General features: G+C 45.6%; 1 protein-coding gene and 1 long non-coding RNA gene across 4 annotated transcripts in view; one reads left to right on the forward strand and one right to left on the reverse strand.

Moving 5' to 3' along the window:
• Positions 1-21,548, forward strand: LOC308485911. Its single transcript, XR_013990852.1, has 2 exons — positions 1-554; positions 19,642-21,548. It is a non-coding gene; the product is annotated as an uncharacterized lncRNA (long non-coding RNA).
• Positions 10,479-23,067, reverse strand: part of MYOZ2 (myozenin 2) — a 26,967-nt gene continuing 14,378 nt past the window's right edge. For all 3 annotated transcript variants that reach the window (XM_081022093.1, XM_081022095.1, XM_081022094.1), the window contains 2 exons: positions 22,494-22,677; positions 10,479-10,899 (listed from right to left, as the gene is read on the reverse strand). In XM_081022093.1, coding sequence (XP_080878219.1) covers positions 10,665-10,899; positions 22,494-22,677 — 419 coding nt within the window. In that variant the 3' untranslated portion in view covers positions 10,479-10,664. The remainder of the gene's footprint in view (positions 10,900-22,493; positions 22,678-23,067) is intronic.

Consider the following 23,067-nt stretch of genomic DNA (forward strand, 5'->3'; position numbering starts at 1 on the left):
AGGGGCGGGGGGGGGAGAGAGAGAGGAACAGAACCTGAGGAGGCGGGAGGAGGAAAGAGAAGCGGCGGGGCGGGAGTTCTCGCGGGAGGCGCGCTCGCGCACGGCCAGGCCGGGCGCGCGCCGCAGTAGCAGCAGCAGCTGACTGGCGTGGGCGGGGCAAGTAGTCGGGGCAGTCTGGAGCGAGTTCCTGCTCATTCCGATGACTTCAGACGCTGAGGGAGAAGTGGGAAAGGGGAGGGGGAGAGAGAGAGAGAGCGAGCGCGCGGGGGAAATGCTGGCTTCCGATTGGGCAAAGGAAAGGGAGGCCGTAGGGAAACGAAGGCTAGGAGTGATTGGAAGTGCGAGGGCGTGACGTCACCCCAGGAGCATCCAACCCAAGCTCAGGGTTTTGCCCACTCCCCCTCCTTTAATCAATCAATCAATCAATCAATCAACCCCAGAGCCTGGGACGGCGGTGGCGAGGGAGGTTGGACGCGCGCGGGATTCCGGTTCAGTTCATCCTGCGGGCTGCGCGACCCAGAGTGCTGATGAAGGATGCCGGGAAGAAGCCGAAGGTAGAGCTGTCAGCAAGCTGCGGAACTGAAACTGGCAGCCTGCTGGATCATTATTTACCCACACTTCACTCTTAAGGTCTCAGCATCCTGTTTTCACAGTGGCCAACCAGGTGCCTGTACAAACCCTGCAAGCTGGACCTGAGCTGAACAGAACAGCACTCTGTGCCCACTCACAGTTCCCGATAACTAGTATTGAGGCACATAATTTCCCTGATAGTGGAGGTATAACATAGCCATGGTGACAAGTGCCCATTGATAAGGGGCAGGGCATTTGCCATCAAGCAGCTCCGCTTTTCTTTCTTGCAGAAATCTAATGGATGGAACAACACTGAAAACATGCAAATAACCCCATAAAAGACCCTGATGTTGGGAAAGATTGAGGGCACAAGGAGAAGGGGACGACAGAGGACGTGATGGTTGGACAGTGTTCTCAAAGCTACCAGCATGAGTTTGACTAAACTGTGGGAGGCAGTGGAAGACAGGAGTGCCTGGCGTGCTCTGGTCCATGGGGTCATGAAGAGTCAGACACGACTAAATGACTAAACAAAAACATACCCTTATTATTTTTATTCCGTCACACACACCGCGTTCATATCCTACTCTAGGGCTGGCAGCAGAGGCTGGTATTGGTGAGTAGCTTAGGCACCAGTACTTTGGAAAGGTCCGCTGGTACCCACCCCTGACAAGCTGCCACCACCACTGTCAGGGGGATCCCCAGAGAAGTGTGAATCCTGCTTGGATGTTGTGACAAGACATGTCACAGTGGCAGCAGTAGCTCCTAACACCCATGCAGGGAAGCAGGCAACTGTCCAAAGAAGTGGCTTTTCTGTCTGCAGTCAGTAGCAATAGGAAATAGGCTGGGCACTGCTGCTTAGAAGGAGTGAGCAGGCAAGGTGAGACTGATCTTTGGGCAAGTGATGGAGGTTAAGAGCAGCCATTGCCTCCACTTCATCACCATCTCCCTCTGGGCAGCACAGAGGACGGGGCTTTGCTTCTAGCATTTCTACTGTCAGGTATCCTCAAGGAGCAGCTTCATAGGGTCCCTCTGGGAAGGCTAGGTCTGTTTCACCCAGTTCCAGTGGCCATGCCATCTAGCACAATGCTCCTCAACCTTGGGTCTCCAGGTGTTGGACTAGAATTCCCATCATGTCCAGCCAGCTTGCCCAGTGGTCGGGGATGATGGGAACTGCAGTCTAACAACATTTGGAGACCCATTATTGAAGAACACTCAGACAGAAAAAGTGAAGGTAGCACCAGATGCTTCTTGCCTGCTCAGGTCAGCAAGCTGTGGAGGTAGTTGCAAGGAGCAGTAGCTGCTGATTTGGTCATCTCCCTCTGGGCGGTGTGTTGGGAGGATTAGACCTCTCCAGGGAAGCTAGGAGAAGTGTCCACCAGGGGATTATTGCTGAGAGCTTCCCAAACCATGGAACCTGCTTTGCCTTGTCTTGTGCTTGGTCCCCTCTTCTTACCTTACCTAGTATCCCTTTGTCTTCCCCTGCCTAGCATATTTACCATCTCTCTTCCACTTGTCTCCCTATGTGCTCTCCATCTCCCCTCCTTTTCTTGTCCTTTTCTGTGACGCTGGGAGCAAGTCCGCCCAGGAGAGTCATTTTCCATGAATCCTGGCCCCTGGTTGAGGTTTGTGTAACTCAGTGATGAAGAAAATATATGCTCATCTTCATATCCTGCTGCAACAACATGGAATGTTCATAAGCATTACAGTGGCTAAGGGAATGAAACTGTGAGCTGTTCATGTGAAAAAGATCATAGGCCCAAGGGGAAGGAAGTGTTGTGGAAGAGATCCAAGGAGAGGAGGATTCCAGGCATAAGGAACCCAGACATGGAGTTCATTGAGGGAGTGCAGAGTAGCCTAGGGCTATGAGTCAGAAACCGGAGGGAAGAGTAAGTAGAGGAGACAGTGGCCACTGAAAAGACAGGCAAGCAAATTAACCTAGGTATTGAAAGGAGAGATTAATAAGAATGGGAAATCTTGGGGCTTAAGAAAGGTGAGGAAATGTATTCTGTTGCCTGAAGTATGATGTGGGATGGGGGCGGGGGATGGGGATGGGACAGAAGGGTTGAAAAAGCATGGAGGAGGACTATGAACCAATGGCTGATGCAAGCAGTCATGACTGATGTGAGACTGGGCCACGAGACAGGGAATTGAGGGAAAGGAATGGCCAGCATGAATCTGGAAAAAGGAGAGACAAAGGTCTGATGCAAGATTTCACAAAGGGCTTAAGAACTGGAGGGACTAAATATTATTGGAAGGAAGGACATGGACAAACAAGGAAGGTATGGAGGCTCAGGAACTGTGGGGCCATATCATTGCCATGAAAACTCTTGTTATGTTTGGGTTTTCCTGACATTGGAAAGAGATGACATTGTGCAGTACTACACTTGATCTTAGCCAAAAGGCCGAGAAGCGATTGGAATTTGTTGGGAGCAATGTGATGGCGATGGCAGAAACTTCAGATTGGGTGGGGCGATTAGGCAGTCACAATTTTGTTGTTTTACTACACTGCTTTGACCTTTCAGCAATAGCAGAAAACAAGTTTATTCCGTGTTCCATTTTGTCACTGTTCTCATCATCATGTGGACAAAGCATGTGGGCAAGTTGCATGGAGAAGCTGCATGGCAGTTGTATGGGTCATATTTGGGGAACAGTCTCTTCTGCAGCTGTTAAAATGCCCTCTCTCACTTCTGGATTCCTAGATCCACTTTGAGGCTTGTTGGTTCATTTGAATTTGTAGCCTGCCGTTCACTATAAGGTCTCAGGGCAGGTTATGGACATCTCCAGAACACAATTTAAGTACCGGTAATTAAAAATAAGTTCAAAACAGTATTTTAAAAGAGTTTATAAAACAGAAGTGGGTACTCCATATCACTAAGCTGTATCCAAAGGTTTGGGCAAAAAGGTGCATCTTGACCTGTCAATGGAATTGTACAGTGACAGGGCCAGGTGCATCTTGGACAATAGAGCTGTTCATTCACTGAGGGCCACCACCAAAAAGGCCCTTGCTTATGCTGCCGCCCTTTAAACCTCAGAGGTTGGTGATAGTACCAGGAGGACCCCACCTACAGATCTTTACAACTGGGCAGGTCTATGTGGTAGGACAGGGTCTTTCAGATATCTGGGTTAGACTCAATACTCATGTTGTTCCTGCAGTTTTTTTCTAGCGTATACTGCTACCACGCTACCACAAGTAGCTCCAGACCACATGGGAGGAGTTCGCAATGTTGTTATTCTGCATTTCGGCATCATCCTTTGGGCTACTGGCATGGGCTCCTCCTGAGTGGTCCTGGGTTTCTTGTGCTACCTGCAAGCACAGTAGGGAGCAGCACTGCTGTGATTTCACACTCCTACTACAACATAAATAGTGTGCCTTAGATCAGACTACAGCTCCCATCATCTCTCACCACTGGGCATACTGGCTGGGCTGATGGAGTCCAACAACATCTAGGAGGCCACAAGTTCCCAATCTCTGCTTTAAATGGATAAATGACTCCTGGCTGACGTAGCTTGCAAGAAAAAGGCTAGATAAAAAAAACATGTTTGAAAAATAGATATGTTGAAAAGGGTTAGACAGAAGTGTGGGGAAATAGAGATTAGTAGTGTGAGGCACCTTTAATGCCTAAAATGTAACTTTCCTCAAGATATCAGATTAGAAAAGCATAATTTTGTAAAAATAAGAACAAGGTTTGAGAAGCAATACAAAGGACAGTGTGCATCTTATAACCATACCTACCTACATTCTTAGATTTTAAAATTAATGACAGATTTTATTTTGAATGGAAGGTCATTTTTTAAAATGAATTTACATTTTATTCAATCCAGCCATTGGGAATTGTTTAGTTGTACTACTCACCAGACAGTTTTCTTAAATTCAGTGGAAGAATATGCGCTTAATTTTTTAAAATTTCTGATTTCCTGTTGTTTTCTCTTTGAGATGCCTAATAATGTTGCAGATAAATTGACTATGCAATCTATGTTGGTTCAGTTCTAACTTAGTTGGCCTAAGCAGAATAGCATCTTCACGAAGACATGAACTCTCCAAGGCAATGTTTTCTGGCCTTTTCATTTTTTCTTGCTTGGTAGCCAATATCCTAAGAGAAATAGCTGGAGCATGTCAGCAAATTTGTAAGGATGACGCAAGCAACGAAAAGATCAGTTACTTACCCTTTAACACTGATTATGTTTTGTTAGGAACACACTTTTCATAATACAGTGTCCAGTTCTAGCATTGCTATGTCATGTGGTAAGATTATTGCAGTTTTCACAGTAGGGAACATTAGGAAGTTTACAAACAAGTGCTCCCTAAATTGTGGGAGGCTTATTTGTGTCACTGAATTAGAAACTGGATTACCGAGGAAATGAGACGGCTTTTTACAAGGCACATACAACTCTATTCCCACCTTTGTTCTTGTTTGTATTAATTCGTGTCTGCCTTCCCCTCTGTTGCTCCAAGCCCAGTATTAACATTAGTCATGATAAATAAAAGAAAGGCACCCTGTTTCATTGGATAGCGAATAGATTTTTTTGCTCTGGCAGGTATGTGCTAGGGATTTTCACAGAACTTACAAAAGAGAACAAATTTGCTTGAGGCAAGTTAAGGGTGAAGGCAATGTGGTTGAAATAAACAAAGCAGCAGCAGCAGCAGCAAGGTTTATTACGTGACTTCTCTGGCTACTGGGAAATGCACAGGAAGGAAAAACCCCAAGAGCGACTGTTTAAAGTATTTACAAGTGTGCCTGAAGCTAAGCTTGTAAGAACTGGAGGATACACACGGGGGGGGGGGGGAGTGTTCTGAAGAAATGTACAAAGTGAGCTGGGAGGCAAAATTTCAGGCTCTGTCATGATGGGTCATACAGCAAGATGATGGCACCCAGTCAGAAAAGATAGAAAAAGAATAAAATCAATAATAGGCACAATACAGCGTGGAATTTATTAAATGGATAGGAAACTCAGCATCTTTCAGCCTGAGGAAGGTTCCAAGTTAGAGGAGAAAATCAGTTCAGAAGACTGGTTCAGGCATAATAACCTTGGACTTATAAACCATGGCTGATCATCAACCCAAGAACAAGCTATATATAGTACCCCTGCGTATTCTTTTCTCCCCCTGACCCCCTCCCCCTGAGGGGGTGAGATCTGAGACCATGACTTGTTTAAATCACATTTTTCTATTACATCCAAGCCAGGAAACTGCTTGAGTCCCAGCTTATGAACCAGGATATGAATCTGGGATTTGATCTTTGTTTCATATCCTGAGTACAGTACTAAAAAGGGATTGAGCCACAGTTTCCCAATTTAGATTTAAAGGTCAACCATGGTTTAAACAAGCCACCGTCTCAGCACCAACACTTCAGGTAGCCTGTAGAAATTTGATATAACTAGGGTAAACTGCCTATAAACTGCTTTTCTTGTGAACTGCTTAGAGGTTTAATTACAATCAAGCAGTACATAAATTTTGCTAAATAAATAAAATCTAAGTCATGGGCATTAATCTGATTCATCTGCAACTAAAAATAGAATCCTAGACTTGTGTACCCAGAAATAAAGTCCTTCTTTCTTCAGGGGAGCTTACTTGCAGGTAAGTTGGTACAGGATTACAGCCTAAAATCCTTATTTAGAATTAAGGCTTTATAAGTCATGTAGAAAGCTCCCTCTATTATTGCTTCCTCAGGCCTCAGCCCTAAATGATGACTGATTTTTGTGAGCCACTCAGATATTTTTTTAACTAAAGGCCAGAATATAAATGCCATAAATAAATAACTTCAATTTCTCCTGTGTTGTGAATGATTTTTTGTCTGTGGTAGAGCAAACAACTGGGCTTTTTCTGGGGGCAAAATCTGGGTTTCTGAATGGGACAGATTTAGGAAGTAGCCCATTAAGGAGTGGACAATCCCAAATATCTCATTGACACAACTTCTCCCTTTTAGAGGAGGAAGTGCCAATGTCTCTCTGCTTTTGTTACTCCCATATTCGGACTATGTCCTATTAAGGCATATTTGAATGACATAAAGCACACATTGTATGGAAAGCATTTTTTGTTTATTTTCATAACCACAAATCATAGATTGTAAATAATTGGGACATGAGAAAAGTGCACCCATAATTAGGATTACACTGGTTTACATGTTTAATATGGAAAACTCCAGCGAATAACACATTATGCAAGGATTACATAGTATCAGTCCTGCCTTTTCACCCACCTGTGGGAAACTGCATTACCATAGATTAGGAATGGTATTGATAGCCACCTTTTTGTGCAATTATCCAGGTAATATTTTGCTTCTTTTGCTTGGAGGGTAAGAGGATCCAGTTCCCATTAAATTAAGGTCCCCTTGCATTGGGTAACATCCACACCATATACAGTATTTAAAGCATGTGGCTTTCCCCAGAGAATCCTGGGAACTAATTGGTTAAGGGTGCTGTGAATTGTAACTCTATGAGAAGTAAACTATAGTTCCCAGGATTCCTTCAGGGAAGCCATGGGCTTTAAATGCGCTTAAAGTGTATGGCATGAGTGACTTTCGGAGGGCTTGCTAATACAATGGCTGCCTATTCCCTGTTGATCCACGTTCAAAGTTTTGTTGTTGACATTTAAAACCCCTAAACAACTTGGGATCAGGATACCTAGTAAACCATCTCCCCTGCTAGAAAGCAATCTAATCATTAAGATATTCCAAGGAAATCCACCAGCAGATTATCACAGGTGACAACACAGAAGCAAGCCTTGGTGGACAGCACCCATCTACTAAAATGCCCTCCCATGAGTAATTCGTGAAGCAGAGGCAGTAATGACCCCCCTCTCTATATATATATGTTTACCCTGGCTTTCTGGACGCTTGATTTTTGTTTTATTTTGTACCCTGTGCTATTTGTGATGTGCAGCTACATTTTGTCTTTATCTGCTTTAAGGAAATGTTATCGAATGTTGCTGTTTATTTATACATTTCTTACATTTCTATCCCACCCTTCCTTCCAAAGGACCTGGGTGGCGGGGGGCAAACATCAGAAAGTTGAAACAATGCAATGATGATGATGATGATTAAATTAAGTAGTGTAAAACTTTCTAAGTAAATAAATAGGCCCATGGAATCTCTGTGAGTCTTACTTCTGGGTAAACACGCACAGGATTGAACTCCATAGTCAGTTCAGTTCACTCTTGAAAACTCCACAAACGAGCTTGTTTGCCAGCATGCAGTTGCATCACGGATAGCATGTGTACAATATCAAAGACATGAGAAACTCAGTGCGAGAGCAGGATTAGGATGGTCATAGTCCTGCCTTAAAGAGGGCGGTGAAGGTGACCTATATGAGGAAGACGGTCTGGTCCCAAATGTGATTTGAAAATAATCCTAAGAAGGGAGACTAGGGAAGCCTGGAAGTTGCCCTTCGAAGAAGAAGAAGAAGAAGAAGAAGAAGAAGAAGAAGAAGAAGAAGTTTATTTATACCCTGCCCATCTAGCTGGGTTTCCTGGGGAACAGACTGGACACACACACAGCTCACCTGGCCACAGTCTTGTTCAGCTCTATGGTGAGATGCATTTCTTTTTAAGTTATAGCAATTATTTTGTATCTATGCATATACATTAACTCATGCAAATTACATACAAATTGGTGCCATCCTTCAGTCTCTTTTTTGTTGGTGATGCATTTCCTCTATTTTGGCGAAAAATAACTGGCCACCTGAAGCATTATCTAGGCACTGCTTTATTATTATTATTATTATTATTATTATTATTAGCCGCCCATCCTACTGGGTTGACCCAGCCACACTGAACAATCTAGAATATGTTTGCGATGATTGTGGTTTAAACCAAGATGTGGCGAAAAAATATCCCAATCATGGTGAATGCTAGAAGGAAATGAGTCGTTTGCATGCAACTGAAGCAAAAAGCAAATCAGGAACCAGGCTGGAGTACAGTTGGAGGCGTCTTGGTCCAGAGAAGCAGAAGCAAGGGACAAATCAAGGCTAGAGGACATGTAGGAGGCCTGAGCAGCAAGTAGGAGCGAGTGGCTTGTTGCCTAGAGAAGGGATCGAAGGATGAGCTGGGAACCAACAGAGAGGCTCTGCTCCTCCCTTTGCAATCAGGAGTTGTTATGAGCTAATAGTGCTGGGACTCTCCTCCCATCTGTGGACATGTTTTCATTCCCCAATGGCTTAAGAGCTCTTACAAATTGGTGCCTTCTTTATTTTCCAGAGCAGTGTTGGTTCCTGGTTCTCCTTCACAATAAAATTAGAAGTTGAATTTACAGACCATATTTTGTAGCGCAAAGGTTCAAATGTGACCTGTGCATGCATCCTCTGTAAAAGCAGGGGAAAAGGCGCATCCCATTCATTACTTTTATGGTGTATTCTCATTTGTTATCCATTGATTCAACATTCTTCCTCCTTCACAAGTTTCACATTCTCTGTTTCACACGTTTCACGTAGGTGACCACGTCATTCACCTGATGAAGTGGGCTCCTGACCATGAGCAAGCTTACATCACAGTAAAGTTGCTCGCCTTTCAGGTGCCGCAAGACTTTGTTGTTACTCTTATTATGTCACCTCTATTGCATCTGGTCCTTATTTCACTATTGACGCAGCAGCATGCATCACTATCACAGCAAAACTGGTTTTGAAAACACAAGTCTACTAAAGCATTTCATTTACTTAATCAATGCTTAACTTACAGATGATGTCATTTTTATAAGGCCTGTCACATGTAGATATTACTTGTGCAACTGCATAACTCTGCCAACTGCTGGGGATCCCAGCCATGTGCAGATCCATACACAAATAAGATCTGCATGATGCTATGATGCAAACGACGTCTTTCCTGACACATGGGACCTCAGCGTCTGCAAGCATCTGCAAGAGTATAATGTGAGCATCAACCTGAAGGCTGATGGCAAATTTTGTTTTAAAGTGCACTTTCAAAATTGATCTTACGTACACAAAAAGTTATTAAAGCTGCAAACATTCACAATTGGCTTAATCAAATTAAACTTATATTAAAATGCAACTTTACAATGATTTGGAAACAACATGCAAAGGTTTTATTGTCTCTAATATACATTTTTAAAAGATTCAATTGCCGTATTTTTTGCTCTATAAGACTCACTTTTTCCCTCCTAAAAAGTAAGGAGAAATGTGTGTGCGTCTTATGAAGTGAATGCAGGCTGTGCAGCTATCACAGAAGCCAGAACTGCAAGAGGGATTGCTGCTTTCACTGCGCAGCGATCCCTCTTGCTGTTCTGGCTTCTGAGATTCATAATATTTTTTTTCTTGTTTTCCTTCTCCAAAAACTAGGTGCATCTTGTAGTCTGGTGCGTCTTATAGAGCGAAAAATACTGTAACTATTCCTTCATGCAAAATATGTTACTTTCTGAATAAGGAATTAGCATTGTTCTTTGATATATATTCCCTTATTTTACTTTAAACATGATCTAGTGCTTTTTTGGTAAAATTTCAGTCCATTCTTGTATCATTCACAGCAACATTTTATGCTAATCCTATGCTGTTAAACTGCTGTATGTATCGGTCAAACAAACATATGCGTTTACACTGGGAGAGTTTCTCAAGCATTTAATCTTCTATTTTGTTTTATTTACACATATTGTTTTTACTCCTGTTTATATAGACACACCTTGTTCAGAATAACACTCAGTAATAAATTGATTTTCACAGAGGATGGCAGAAGACCACATTTCCTTCATAGAATCAATAGCCAAATATTTTTCTTTAACAGTTCTGCCAGTATCTCTGTAAGCAAGTCTGCCCAAAACAGAATTGACAAATAAACTAGTAACATGAAAGTATAATTTTTATCACTTCCCCTTTTAATAGGAAAATGCAACAGTGTAAAATCAAGCCAGATAATAAACAGAAAGAGCAAAGAGGAGCTAGAGAAATAAAAGAGAGAGAGGCAAAACTAGTTTTTCAAAGGTAATGGGCAAGTTATTTTATTTGTGTTAGTAGAACAAACTTAACTTCAGAAACTGTTAACAGCATCAGATGGTATTACATTTTAGCTGCATAAGAAAATGATGTAGCACATGTTGAAAGATCAGAGTATCACCAGACTGATTCTGATGTGTGTGGAGTGCTCCACTCTCTCTTCACAGATCATCTGTTTCTGGAACGCCATTTACCTCTGTAGGGTGTATAGTTATCATTATGGGAATATTCTCAGAGGTCCATCCTTTAGGAGTCCTGTTGAAAGACCGCCTGGTAGAAAGAGGATTGGCAAGGACCATAAATCGTGGATCATTTAGCAGGAGGAAGTTGAAATCTGGTACCTTGAACTTAACCAGTTTCGATGCTCTCTCAAAACCACCAAAAGGAGTGGCAACTCTGGATGACGGGGACAAGAGTAAAGGAAAGGTGAATCAAAACATATACTCACTCTGCTTTGAACCTACAATTAAAAGGGGTATTTCAGAACATTCATATGGTTTTTCTTTTGAAGCACTTGTTACTGGTTTCCTCCGTAGTACTTTTTAGTTGGTAGGTAGGTGTTATCTCACTAATCCTCATGGCAACCTTTTGAAGTAGGGCACTAGCATCCCCATTTTACACCTGGGGTGGAACTGTGGTAGAAGGAGTGCGAGCAGACCAAGGTGATGCAGATATCTCATCAAGTCTAGCAACACAGGAACAAACCACTTCATTGAGAGAAGGCAGCAAGAGTTCAGTGTGTATCAGACAATAAACCACTGCAAGAACTGTAGCTGTAAGGGATTTACTATTCCGTTCTCTCTAATAATGATGATTTGAATGGAAATAAGCATGCTACCTTACAGAAAAACCTTGAACAATTCAGCTGAATTGCTTTAGAGAAGTTAATACTGTAGTTGAAACTCATTGGTGCAAAGGTGTGTGTAACTACAGTGGTACCTTGGGTTAAGTACTTCATTCGTTCCGGAGGTCCGTTCTTAACCTGAAACTGTTCTTAACCTGAAGCACCACTTTAGCTAATGGGGCCTCCCGCTGCTGCCATGCCGCCAGAGCACGATTTCTGTTCTCATCCTGAAGCAAAGTTCTTAACCCAAGGTACTATTTCTGGGTTAGCGGAGTCTGTAACCTGAAGCATATGTAACCTGAGGTACCACTGTAATCTCTTACTAGAAATGGTCAGAGACAACAGTCCTAGTCTAGATGGAGCAATGCTTTGACTCATTTTAAGACAGCTTCATATGTAAGTTCTATTTCATAACATATTGTCATTGTTTCCTAATGGCATTGCCAAAAATATACACATGAGCTGTCTGGTTCCTCGTAACCTTCAGTCTTGGATATTACAGGCAGATTTCTGAAAGGTCAGGAAATAGCTTTCTAATGTTAAAAGAAGTACCTTCTTAAAAACAAAATGTGTTACAACTAGATCAAATGTTCAGAATACACGTTTTCTGGATAGGGATCAACATAAAGAAGAGCAGAGTAATTAATTAGTTAAAGTTCAAGAGTAAATCTTCTGAAGCAATCATTTGGATGATGTCAAGGAGTTGTAATGCCCTACATTTTATGAAAGCAAAACATGTAATTTGAATCTGACTCATTGTATACAATCAAAACCCAGCATAATAAAGCTTGTTGATTGTAATAGAGAAGTGCAGTCTTTTACACAGCAAAAAATTAGCCTGAGCTTAGGTTCATTTCCCAGTTTTGTGACTTGCGAAAGCAGGTGACCATACATATGCAATGCAGTTACACAACAACCAGGAATGATTAATCACATATAATTGTAGGTTAGAACACAAACATTGTTGTGTGTTTCATGAAATGCAGTTCAGTTCCTGTGTTTCAAATCTAGCCCAGAGAGCCCCAGTGTTGGTCTTTGTGAACTGATAAAACATTTGAAGGAGGTGGTATCCAGTTTTAACTTTTTTCTTCTAATAGAAACATGGGAAGCTGGCTGATACAGTGGTACCTCAGATTAAGTACTTAATTCGTTCCGGAGGTCCGCACTTAACCTGAAACTGTTCTTAACCTGAAGCACCACTTTAGCTAATGGGGCCTCCTGCTGCTGCTGCACCGTTGGAGCACGATTTCTGTTCTCATCCTGAAGCAAAGTGCTTAACCTGAAGCACTATTTCTGGGTTAACAGAGTCTGTAACCTGAAGTGTATGTAACCTGAAGCACATGTAACCCGAGGTACCACTGTACTGGATTAGATCATGGATCCATTTAGCTCAGCGATGTCGACAATGACTGGCAGTGGGTCTCCAAGATTTCAGACAGGGATCTCTCCCAGCCTTGCATAGAGATGGTAGAGATTGAACCTGGAAGCTTTCACATGCAAAGCACATGCTCTACCACTGAACTACAGCCCTTCCTCAACACCACTATGAAATATACTCAGAGTCGCAAAGTGATTTCATGCTCTTTATTCAGCTCATAGTGGTGAGGAGGAATGAATAAATGTCCCCTCACAGTATCTGCTTTATATACATTATTTACACAATGGGCTGCACATGATTGGCTAATTCTGGAATTCTACTGTAAGCCAATCAGGTTGTGGATTCACTTCTATCTGGAGCAGGATTGGGTGGTTCCTGCCAACCAATCATACTGCTGCATTGTTCTAGGACCAATCAGACTGCTGCATTCTGAATCCTATTGTTCTAGGACCAATCAGACTGCTGCCTTTTGGATCCTATTGTTCTAGGACCAATCAGACTGCTACAGTTTGGATCCTATTCAACTCAGTACATAACACCCCTCCCCTCTAAGTTCCAGTCCTGCCCGGGAGGTCGCATTCATAGTCCTCAAGGTATGCCGGCGGCCTACGTGTGCGTTGTGGCCTGGGGTGTTCCCTGGTCCGGGCTCCGGGTTCTGGCTCGTGTTCCAAGGATGCTGGCTGTGATGCGGCTGTTTGGTCTGGTGCAACCGGCTCGCTCAGTCGTGGTTCTGGTTCCGGTGTCCTTTCGGCCTCACGGGTCCTCTCTGTATTTACTGATTCTGCCTCTCCTGCTGGCCCCTCCTGCTCTATGGGCCTCACTGCCCCGCTGTTCCCTTGGGACTCCTCTGACCTGTCCTCCTCCTGGTTTTCTCCCGGGAATCGTCGCCGTATCTGGTCGCAGTGGCGGCGCCAGCATTGCCCCCCATCCGTTAGCACCTCGTACGACACGGGGCCAGTGACCCTGGTGATTGTGGCGGGTACCCATGCTGGGCCTGCCCCAAAATTCTTTGCGTACACTGGGTCCTGGGCCTCGAAGGTCCGGGGGTTCCTGCCTTCCCCCACCACTACCTCATCCTGAGCTCTATCGGGGTGAAGGCGGTCCAATCTGATTGCAAGGCGCCGACCCATTAGTAGTTCAGCGGGGCTCCGGCCAGTCGTTGAGCTGGGGGTGCTGTGCTGTGCTAGAAGGAATGTGGCAAGGCGGTACTCCCAGTCCCCTTGCGTCATGCGGCGAAGGGTGTCCTTGGTGGTCCGCACCATGCGTTCTGCTTGGCCATTGGTGGCAGGGTGGAACGGCGCCGAACGGATGTGGCGGATGGCGTTCTGCGCTGTGAAGGTTTGGAATTCTCCTGACGTAAATGCAGTCCCGTTGTCTGAGACGAGAGTGTCAGGGAGCCCGTGGGTTGCAAACAGCCTGCGTAGTACCCGGATGGCTGCGGACGTGGAAGTGGACGGTACCAGTGCGACTTCCAGCCATTTGGTGTAGGAGTCCACCACTATGAAGAATGTTTTCCCCTGAAAGGGGCCAGCGAAATCCACATGCAGGCGTGACCATGGTGCTCGGGCGGACTCCCAGGACTGGACTGGGGCCCTTGGGGGATCTGGGCGGGATTCTTGGCAGGCCTGGCAGTGTTTGACCCAGGCCTCTATCTCTCCATCGATCCCCGGCCACCACACATAACTCCTGGCAAGGGCCTTCATTCTTACTACCCCTGGATGTGTCTCGTGTAGGGCTGTGAGGACCCTTTTGCAGAGGGGCTGGGGAACAACGACTCTGCTTCCCCATAACAGGCACCCCTTGTGGGCCGACAGTTCATGTTTGCGGGTTGTGTAGCCGGCGAATTCTGGCCCGGGGCTGCTGCTGGGCCATCCCCTCCACACCCAGTCCAGGACCCGGGAGATGACCCTATCTTTCTTGGAATGGTGTGCAACTTCTTGTGCCTGAATGGGGCGGTCGGGAAGCAGCTCCAGGCTCATAACCTCTTGTGCAGGTGCTGGGTCAGGGCCTGTTTCCGGTAGTGGTAGCCTGCTGAGGGCGTCCGCATGGCCCATCGCCTTCCCAGGTCGGTGAATCAGTGCATACTGGTAGCTGGCAAGGAAAATTGACCACCTGAGGACGCGAGGAGACAGCACTTGGGGGTCTGCTTTTCGGGGGCAAACAAGCCAAGCAACGGCTTGTGGTCAGTCACCACGGTGAAGGGCCGCCCGTACAAGAAATCATGGAATTTTTTTACTCCCTTTACGATTGCCAGACCCTCCTTGTCGATTTGCGAGTAGTTCCGCTCGGTTGTGTTGAGTGTCTGGGAAAAGTACGCCACCGGTACCTCTCTTCCATCCGGGAGTTGGTGCCCCAGGACAGCTCCAATGCCATAGGGTGAGGCGTCGCATGCTAGCACCACCGGCAGCCTCTCGTCGAAGTGTGCCAAGACCGAGTTTGAGACAAGCAAGTCCTTGACTGCCTGGAATGCGGCCTCCTGGCGCTGGCCCCACACCCAAGGGGCCCGCTTGTCCAGGAGTCTGTGTAGGGGCTCCGCTACCGCCGCCTTGTGGGGAAGGAAGGAATGGTAAAAGTTCAATAGTCCCAAGAAGGCCTGAAGTTCAGTCTTGCTCTTGGGCGCTGGGGCATCACAAATGGCCCGTACCTTGTCCCCAGTCGGGTGGACCCCTTCTGCGTCCACCATAAATCCCAGAAAGTCCACCTGAGGCACTCCTAGTAGACATTTTTCCCGCTTCACCTTGAGACCCGCCGTCTGGAAACGGTGCAGAACGGTGCGGAGGCGGTCCTCAAACTCCTCTGGTGTGGGGCCGGCAATCAACACATCATCGAAGAAGGGGGTGACGCCAGGAATCCCTTTAAGGAGAGAGTCCATTATATTCTGGAATATGCCTGGTGCCACGCTGACACCGAATTGCAGCCGCTTTACCCTGAACGCTCCTCTGTGCGTCACAATCGTCTGTGCCTCTGCTGTGGCCTCATCTACTGGCAGCTGTTGATATGCTTGGGCCAAGTCCAGCTTGCCAAAAATTTTCGACCCAGCCAGGGTGGCAAGGACATGGCTGACCACTGGCACTGGGTATGCGTGGGCCGTGAGGGCCTTGTTTATGGTACATTTGTAGTCTGCGCAGATGCGGACCGAACCATTAGGCTTGACGGGTGTGACGATTGGGGTTTCCCAGGGAGCATTAGGCACCGGCTCCAGCACTCCTTGCTCTACGAGTCGGTCCAATTCCTCGTCTATACGGGGTTTCAAGGCGAACGGGACCCGGCGGGCCTTGAGCCTGACCGGTCGTACTGCGGGGTCAAGCTGTAGCGCAATGGGGGGGCCCGTATACTGTCCCAATTTCCCATCGAAAACCCCTGGAAATTCCTTGCATATGGCGTCCACGTCCACTTGTAAGCTAGTGTGGTTCACCCCGGTGACAGCTAGCCCCAGTGGTCCAAACCATGCCAATCCCAGTAAGCTAATGTAGGGGCCCTTGACCACAAGCAAGTCCAGTCGCCGCGTCCGCCCTCGGTATTGCACCCTGAAGGTCCCCACCCCCATTGTGGGGACCTTACGTTTCTGGAAGTCCCGGAGGGTGAATGGGGCCGGCCTGAGTTTGGGACCCCCAGTGGGACACAGTTTCCTTAAGGTCCTTGCCGAGATTATGGATAGAGTTGAACCCGTGTCAAGCTCCATGCGGCATGGGGCCCCCTCTATCTGTACCTCTACATAAATTTTCTCTACGTTGGGGTGGGGCAACTGGTATACCTGGAAGTCCGTGAGCTCCGTCGAGTTGCCTTGGTGCGTTGGGCCCCGGGACCTGGGGCTCTTGGATTGGTCATCTGATGCCTGGTGTCGGGTGGGCCGAGCCCGACACACCCGGGCGATGTGTCCCGATTTTCTGCACTGCCTGCACTCTGCGTTGCGGAAACGGCAGGTCCTCCTCTCGTGACTCTCCCCGCAGCTTGCGCAGTTCCCTCCTTCTCGTCGAGGCAGCTGTGGTCTGTGCGCTGCTTGAGTGCGCTGCTGTACTCGGTGCACCTCCTCCCTGTCGGATCCTGAGTCGTCGGTGAGGTCTTCATGGTGGACCCTCGGTTGGGATGGCAGGCTCGGCCGTGCCTCTTGGGTCGACCTCTCGGCAGCTTCTGTTGCCAGGGCCTCCTCCAGAGCGACCTGGAACGTTAGGTCCTTCTTAGCGTAGAGGCGCCGTTGCAGCTTCTCATCCTTCAGGCCACCGACGAGGCGGTCACGAAGCATGTTCTCCAGCTCTGAGAAGTTGCAGAACCGGGCGGCTTGGCGGAGAGAGGTCACAAACCCAGTTATGGTTTCCCCAGGGGCTTGCCGCTTTGCGTAGAAGGCATTTCGACGAGCCACCACTGAGGGCTGCGGCGAAAAGTGCCCCTTCAGCTGTTCCATTATTGTTTTGTATGGAACAGTAGCGACGTCTTCAGGCGCAAGGAGAGCCCGGGCGATTTCAAACGTCTCCTCTCCGCAGACGCTGAAGAATATCGCCCTCTTCTTGGCGTCTTCTTCGTCGGTGACCCCTTTGGCTTCTAGGAGGAAGGTGAAACGGGAGGCGTACGCTTCCCAGTCTCCAGATGCTGGGTTGAATGGCGAGAAGCTGCTGTTGGCTGCCATTCTGAGTTCCTTGTGCCCCGGAGCTGAAGCCTGGATACACGGTGCGAGGCAGCGGTGCGGCAGTTGGCGGTGCTGCGGTGCTGTGTGTGGCAGTCAGCTCAGCGGGATCCCACCTTCGTCGCCAGTGAAATATACTCAGAGTCGCAAAGTGATTTCATGCTCTTTATTCAGCTCATAGTGGTGAGGAGGAATGAATAAATGTCCCCTCACAGTATCTGCTTTATATACATTATTTACACAATGGGCTGCACATGATTGGCTAATTCTGGAATTCTACTGTAAGCCAATCAGGTTGTGGATTCACTTCTATCTGGAGCAGGATTGGGTGGTTCCTGCCAACCAATCATACTGCTGCATTGTTCTAGGACCAATCAGACTGCTGCATTCTGAATCCTATTGTTCTAGGACCAATCAGACTGCTGCCTTTTGGATCCTATTGTTCTAGGACCAATCAGACTGCTACAGTTTGGATCCTATTCAACTCAGTACATAACACACTATATTTCTTGTACCTTATTTCTGCCCCCCCCCCATCATTTTCCCCCTTCTTGGTATGGTCAACAACAGTGTCTAGCGGTTCTTGCAAAAAGCAATGGCTACCAAACAATCAGTGTGGGAAAAGCAACTTTACATTGCAATAGAAGAAAAGGATGCAGATTTGGATAAATTACTATTGTGGAATCAGTGGCTTAAAAGCTTGTGGCACATATGTAGTACATGGCAACCTGCTGGAGATGGTTTTGCAGCTTGAGGAGTTGGGCTGCTGCGTTCAGTGCAGTAACACAGAACGACATCCAGATGGACTGGATTCCTTCTAGTGCTTTGAAAACAATCCATTTCAGGAGGGGAACTTTGCTTCACTGACAAGGGAGGGAGGCATAACCGGTCAAGCCTGCTTCTTGTTACATCCAGGCATTCTGTGGTGCCTCACTTCTCACCAAGAGTTCTTCTTTTGGATAGTTTTCCTTCTTGGGAAAAATGATAATAAAGGTGGAGGAAATTTCCTCCCCAATTCATTGCATAATTAAAAACAATGAGTCAAAAGAGTTTTGAGGTGCCTTAAGTCAAGGATAACACAGGTTTCCTATTAGGGAAAAGGCAGGGTAGTAGTAGTAGTAGTAGTAGTAATAATAATAAATAATAATAATGGCCAACATGATGCCTGTTCCCTCTGTCTGGGCCAAACTAGGCATCTATTAATTGTGTGAATGTCATTAACAAGTATTTTTGTTGTTATGTAAATAGCAGCAGTGGAGACAGGTGGGCAGCCTTCAGTCCATGGGGATGAAGAGTTTAACCCTTATCTTTTCCTGCCGCAGTCTCAACATCTTGTCTCTGATGCTGCTGTTTGGATTTCAAGGGAAGCTCCCACTGGCACCAGTGGGGGTTTCCCTTGACATACAAATATCAGAAAAGTAACTTTTGTCAGAACCATAGCACAGAGAGCGCTGAACTTGCCCGCCACATTCCACACAGTTCTGAGGTGATCAAGCTCTGCCAAAATTACTGCTGATGTAACAAAGGTGTGTACTAATTGTATTCTCATCATTAATGTAACATCTTTTTTCTCTCTCAGAGAGGATGGGTCAAATTCAGTGTCCATATGCTGGAACACTTGTCCCACAAATATCCACTTGAATTTTTATTTCTTTTTGCTGCCAAGTGAATAATCTTCTCACTTCTTGTTTTGTTTTGTTTGTTTTGTTTTGTAAGTTGTTTCCAGGCCTTTGAGTTGCTTGGTCTGCAATCCTATACCCACCTAAGTGGAAGTCCCATTGAATTCAGTAAGACATTTCTAAACAAACATTTAGGATTACATAGTTTATTTACTTTTTTCTGCTGATGCTGCTTATCGGGTTTAGATAATCTTGACCTTATTTCAGCAACTGCTTTGTATGTTTTGACTGCTTTATAGTTTTAGTGTGTTTTATGCTGCCTTTTATGGCTTTTGTTGTTTGAGGTGCTGTGCATTGGTTTGGGTCCTATTGTGGCAGAGACTGTGACTCATACGTTTTTTCAAAAATAAATAAATGAAGTAATAATAAATAACATTTTCCTCCTAGGTCTCTTGGATCCTTTTAGCTGTCTTCTGAATCCATTCCAGGTTTGTTATGAATTCTCACAGCTGGATGTGAACACTACACCAATATGGTAGTGCCTGATAACTGAGGGGATGTTGCAGCTGAATTCAGTCTTTTTATCTGAGCCCATTCTATTAAAGTCAATAATAGCAGCTGATTAGAAACACACATTGCTTTCCTGGTGTAAAGCTTTTTTTTTTTTTTTTAACAGGTTCAGAAGTGGGAGTTGGCCTTCACAGTTCGATGATCAGGAATGAGTCTGTGTCTGATGTGAAAAACCCAGAATTACAATTCCTGGAAATATTTCTTCCTGCAGTGACACAATGCCAGCAGAAGGGCCTGACTCACTGAAAGAGTGGTGTCACTATTATATCACTGGGGTCTCTTGAAGGTGATGTCATTTTCTGCATTTTCCCCGAAACAGTAATCAGATTAATTACTTATAATGACTGGAGAGTATAGAGCCTAAAAATAGGCATTTGGTTGTTGGACTCTTATATTCAGCCGAGTAGAAATCCGACAGAAAGAAATATATGCGAGGAGTTGTGGGTTTTTGCTTTTGTTTAAAATACTTGCCCTGTTCTCACCCCACCCCAATCATTGCTTTCAGTTTCCCACAATTTCAGCTGGGTTGCCTTAACTGTATGCTTGGTATGTTCCCCTCACTGCCCCAAATTTGCTCTGAGTGTCTTTTTGGGCTTCTTTACTCCCACCATTTCCATGATTTCAAAGTAGGCTCTTGCACAGAAAGACTCAGGTTATCAGTAAAATAATATCAGAGGAGTTGGGGTCTTGAGAACAACTAGGCTTATTGACGTATTAGCCTGAATATAAGCTGCACCCGAACATAAGCTGCACCTTTAAAATTGGAGAGGGGGGAGAAAAAAGACCCCGATATAAGCTGCTTAATTCCTTGCTGCTCCTAACTGCATGCTGGCCGGGGGCGGGGAGGAGGCATGCTGTGTTGCTGGCGGCCTTTCCCCTTCCTCACTCTCTTCCTTCCCGGCCTTGGGGGAGAGGACGGGGGACTACATGTGGGGTGGGTGCTACTTCGCCACGCTCCTGTTGCAGTTTGCCCCCGCGCTCCTGGCTACATACTGTAAGGTCACGAATATAAGCTGCACTTTAACTTTCCACAGTTGGAATTTGGGGGGAAAGTGTGGCTTATATTCAGGCCAAATCTTAGTGGCTTCAGTGAGGCCATCTGTGGTCAGGTTCGCAGCCTTGCAGCACAACACAGTCGAGTTACACACTTTTCACTCCAGCTTGGACCCTATGGGAGATAGACGGGCATGCTCAACATTAGCTGTACTGTACCCTTTGCCTTTAAGTGTCACAGGACACTCAGCTGTAGCAAACCATGGTTTGTTCTTGTGAGAGTGTGTCAGGGTAAGCCTCAGGCTTGCTTGCTCCCCACTGCGCTTCTTTGTTTGTGTGGGGAAGGGGGGTACGTGAGCTCAAGGTTCACCCCCAGCCTGGTCTTGTAACAACAACAAGCCGTATCGTTTTGTTACATCTGAATGGGGCCTTTGTCTTGATTCATAGCTTATGCAATTATGAGATCACTTCCATCAGCATCTGTTGCATCATTTTATGAAGAGACCATATCCTCGGGAGGAACAGCCAGTACCATGTTTTGCCATATATGGCATCTTCCTCTCCCCCTTCCTCATCCTACTGCATGGCTCCAAGGTGGCAAGAAACAGCTACCCAACTTTACGCTACCCATGTGTACGCTACCCCCACTGCATAGCCTTCTGAATGAGGGTGGATCTTGGCAGTCTATGAGAGAAGTTGGTGGCAGCTGCAGGAGGAATCAGAGGCTCCCTGTTGATAATGGCGGACCAGATTGTGGTTATCTCTATGCCAGGTACAGTGTGGTAGGGCTCCAGTTGCCAGCCACCTCACTCCTTACTTTGAGACATTTGCTTCCTTTGATTCTGCAGAATGGAAATACTAGTCTTGACCAGCTGCTAAAGGCATGCAGTGCCTGCTTCCTGTTTTCTGTAGCAATGGACTGCTACCTTTTGGCTTTCTGAAAGGATTTTTTGTGTTGTGTTAGTCACTTGGAATTAAATGCAAGCTATTCATTAAAGGGAAAAAAACACACACACCACACGCACTGTTTCAATAAATGAAATTACTGTATCAAGTTTGAATAAGCATGCGCCACAGCCTGGGTGTTTTGTAAAAATGTTCCCAAAATACTTCCAGTCAATGTCAACACGTCTAGAGCTTCTGCTAAAAGCCAAAGGACACCATTTGAAACGTAAACATTTTCTTTCTCTGTTTATCTCTTGCCGTTAGTACACTCGGCTCTTTGTATGCAATACTGTACCTAGATTTTATTTTCACAAGAATTTCACCAGCTTTTTGCTGGTTTTTAAAAGTCTGAAAATGTGGTTGTTTTTTTTTAAAAAAAGGTATAAACAAGCGCAGAAATTCAGCTTCTTGTTGACTAAAGATTATCTAGTGACGTTGTGAGCTCTCAGACTCCTTAAGGGACAGAGAGGAACATGTGTGGCAACTGCGCCTGCCTCAGATCTTTGTGGGATTAGATCCCAACTCCCAAACCACAATTTGCATATCTATAAACCAAGAGATAGAGGGAGGATATAATGCTTATAAAAATATGTGTGCCAATATCTTAACCGGTCTTACTCATTGGCCTCATGGCAGACAAAATGGTGGTTGTGGCACCTCTAGTGTAGGGGAATCTCAGCATGTGATACAGCCTATTCTGTTTATTCTAAGTCTGATAATGCACACATACGTGTTAGTTCCTGAATTTAGTGCAATCCTGGATCAAAGGGTGAGGGGCTTGATACATTAATGGAATTAAATATACAGAAGAAAAGTTTTCAGTTCTCCCAGAAGCTTCTCTGGAGGCTTAGGGCCCCCCCTTGAACTATGTGTGATGGGTGCAGTGTGAGGGGGGAGGCAAACTTTCTTCCTGCAAACTTTCTTCCATTCTTTTGTCTTAGGCTCCAAGCCACAGTTTCCACACAAATCCATCTCTTATAAAACTTGGCATTTTTGTATTTATTTATTGGTCAAAATTACCTGTTAAAGCTCTTAAAGTCAGGCAGCTCTGGCTTTGCTTCAGGCTTAAACAGTTTGGGGTATAAGGCCTCCAACAGCTCTGGGTCATTGCTGATGGCTTCAATCCAAGGTGATTGATAGTACTTTGGCACAGATGTGGTGTTGAACCTCTCAGGAGGAATTGTCTTCAGTGGTCCAGAATATCCTTCAAGAGGAAAATTATACACCGTGTTTGGATTTTGCAGTAGCAACCTCCCAACTGTCTCACGCAACATTCCAACTCATTCTCACCATGTCCCCCTGGCACCGCATAAGAGGTTCTACATTAATTGTCACTTAAAGATAATTTGATTAAGATTGTGGTTTCAGCCACACTCCTCAATGCTACTCTTCTAAATTCTGTTGTAAACAATGGATTAACTCTGGCAAGAAAAGTCTAAGGATTTAATAGAATTTCAGCTGTGGCAGTATTAGACAAATATATCTTGGGTGATGGAGAGAAAGGTAGAAGACTGTGAGTGGAAAACTCTCATCTCATGTGCTCAAACTTTTTTTTATACAACACTGGCATATTTAACACATATTCAAAATACAC

This window comes from Podarcis pityusensis, assembly GCF_964106645.2.
Source record: "Podarcis pityusensis genome assembly, chromosome: 9".
In the NCBI taxonomy this organism is placed as follows: domain Eukaryota; kingdom Metazoa; phylum Chordata; class Lepidosauria; order Squamata; family Lacertidae; genus Podarcis; species Podarcis pityusensis.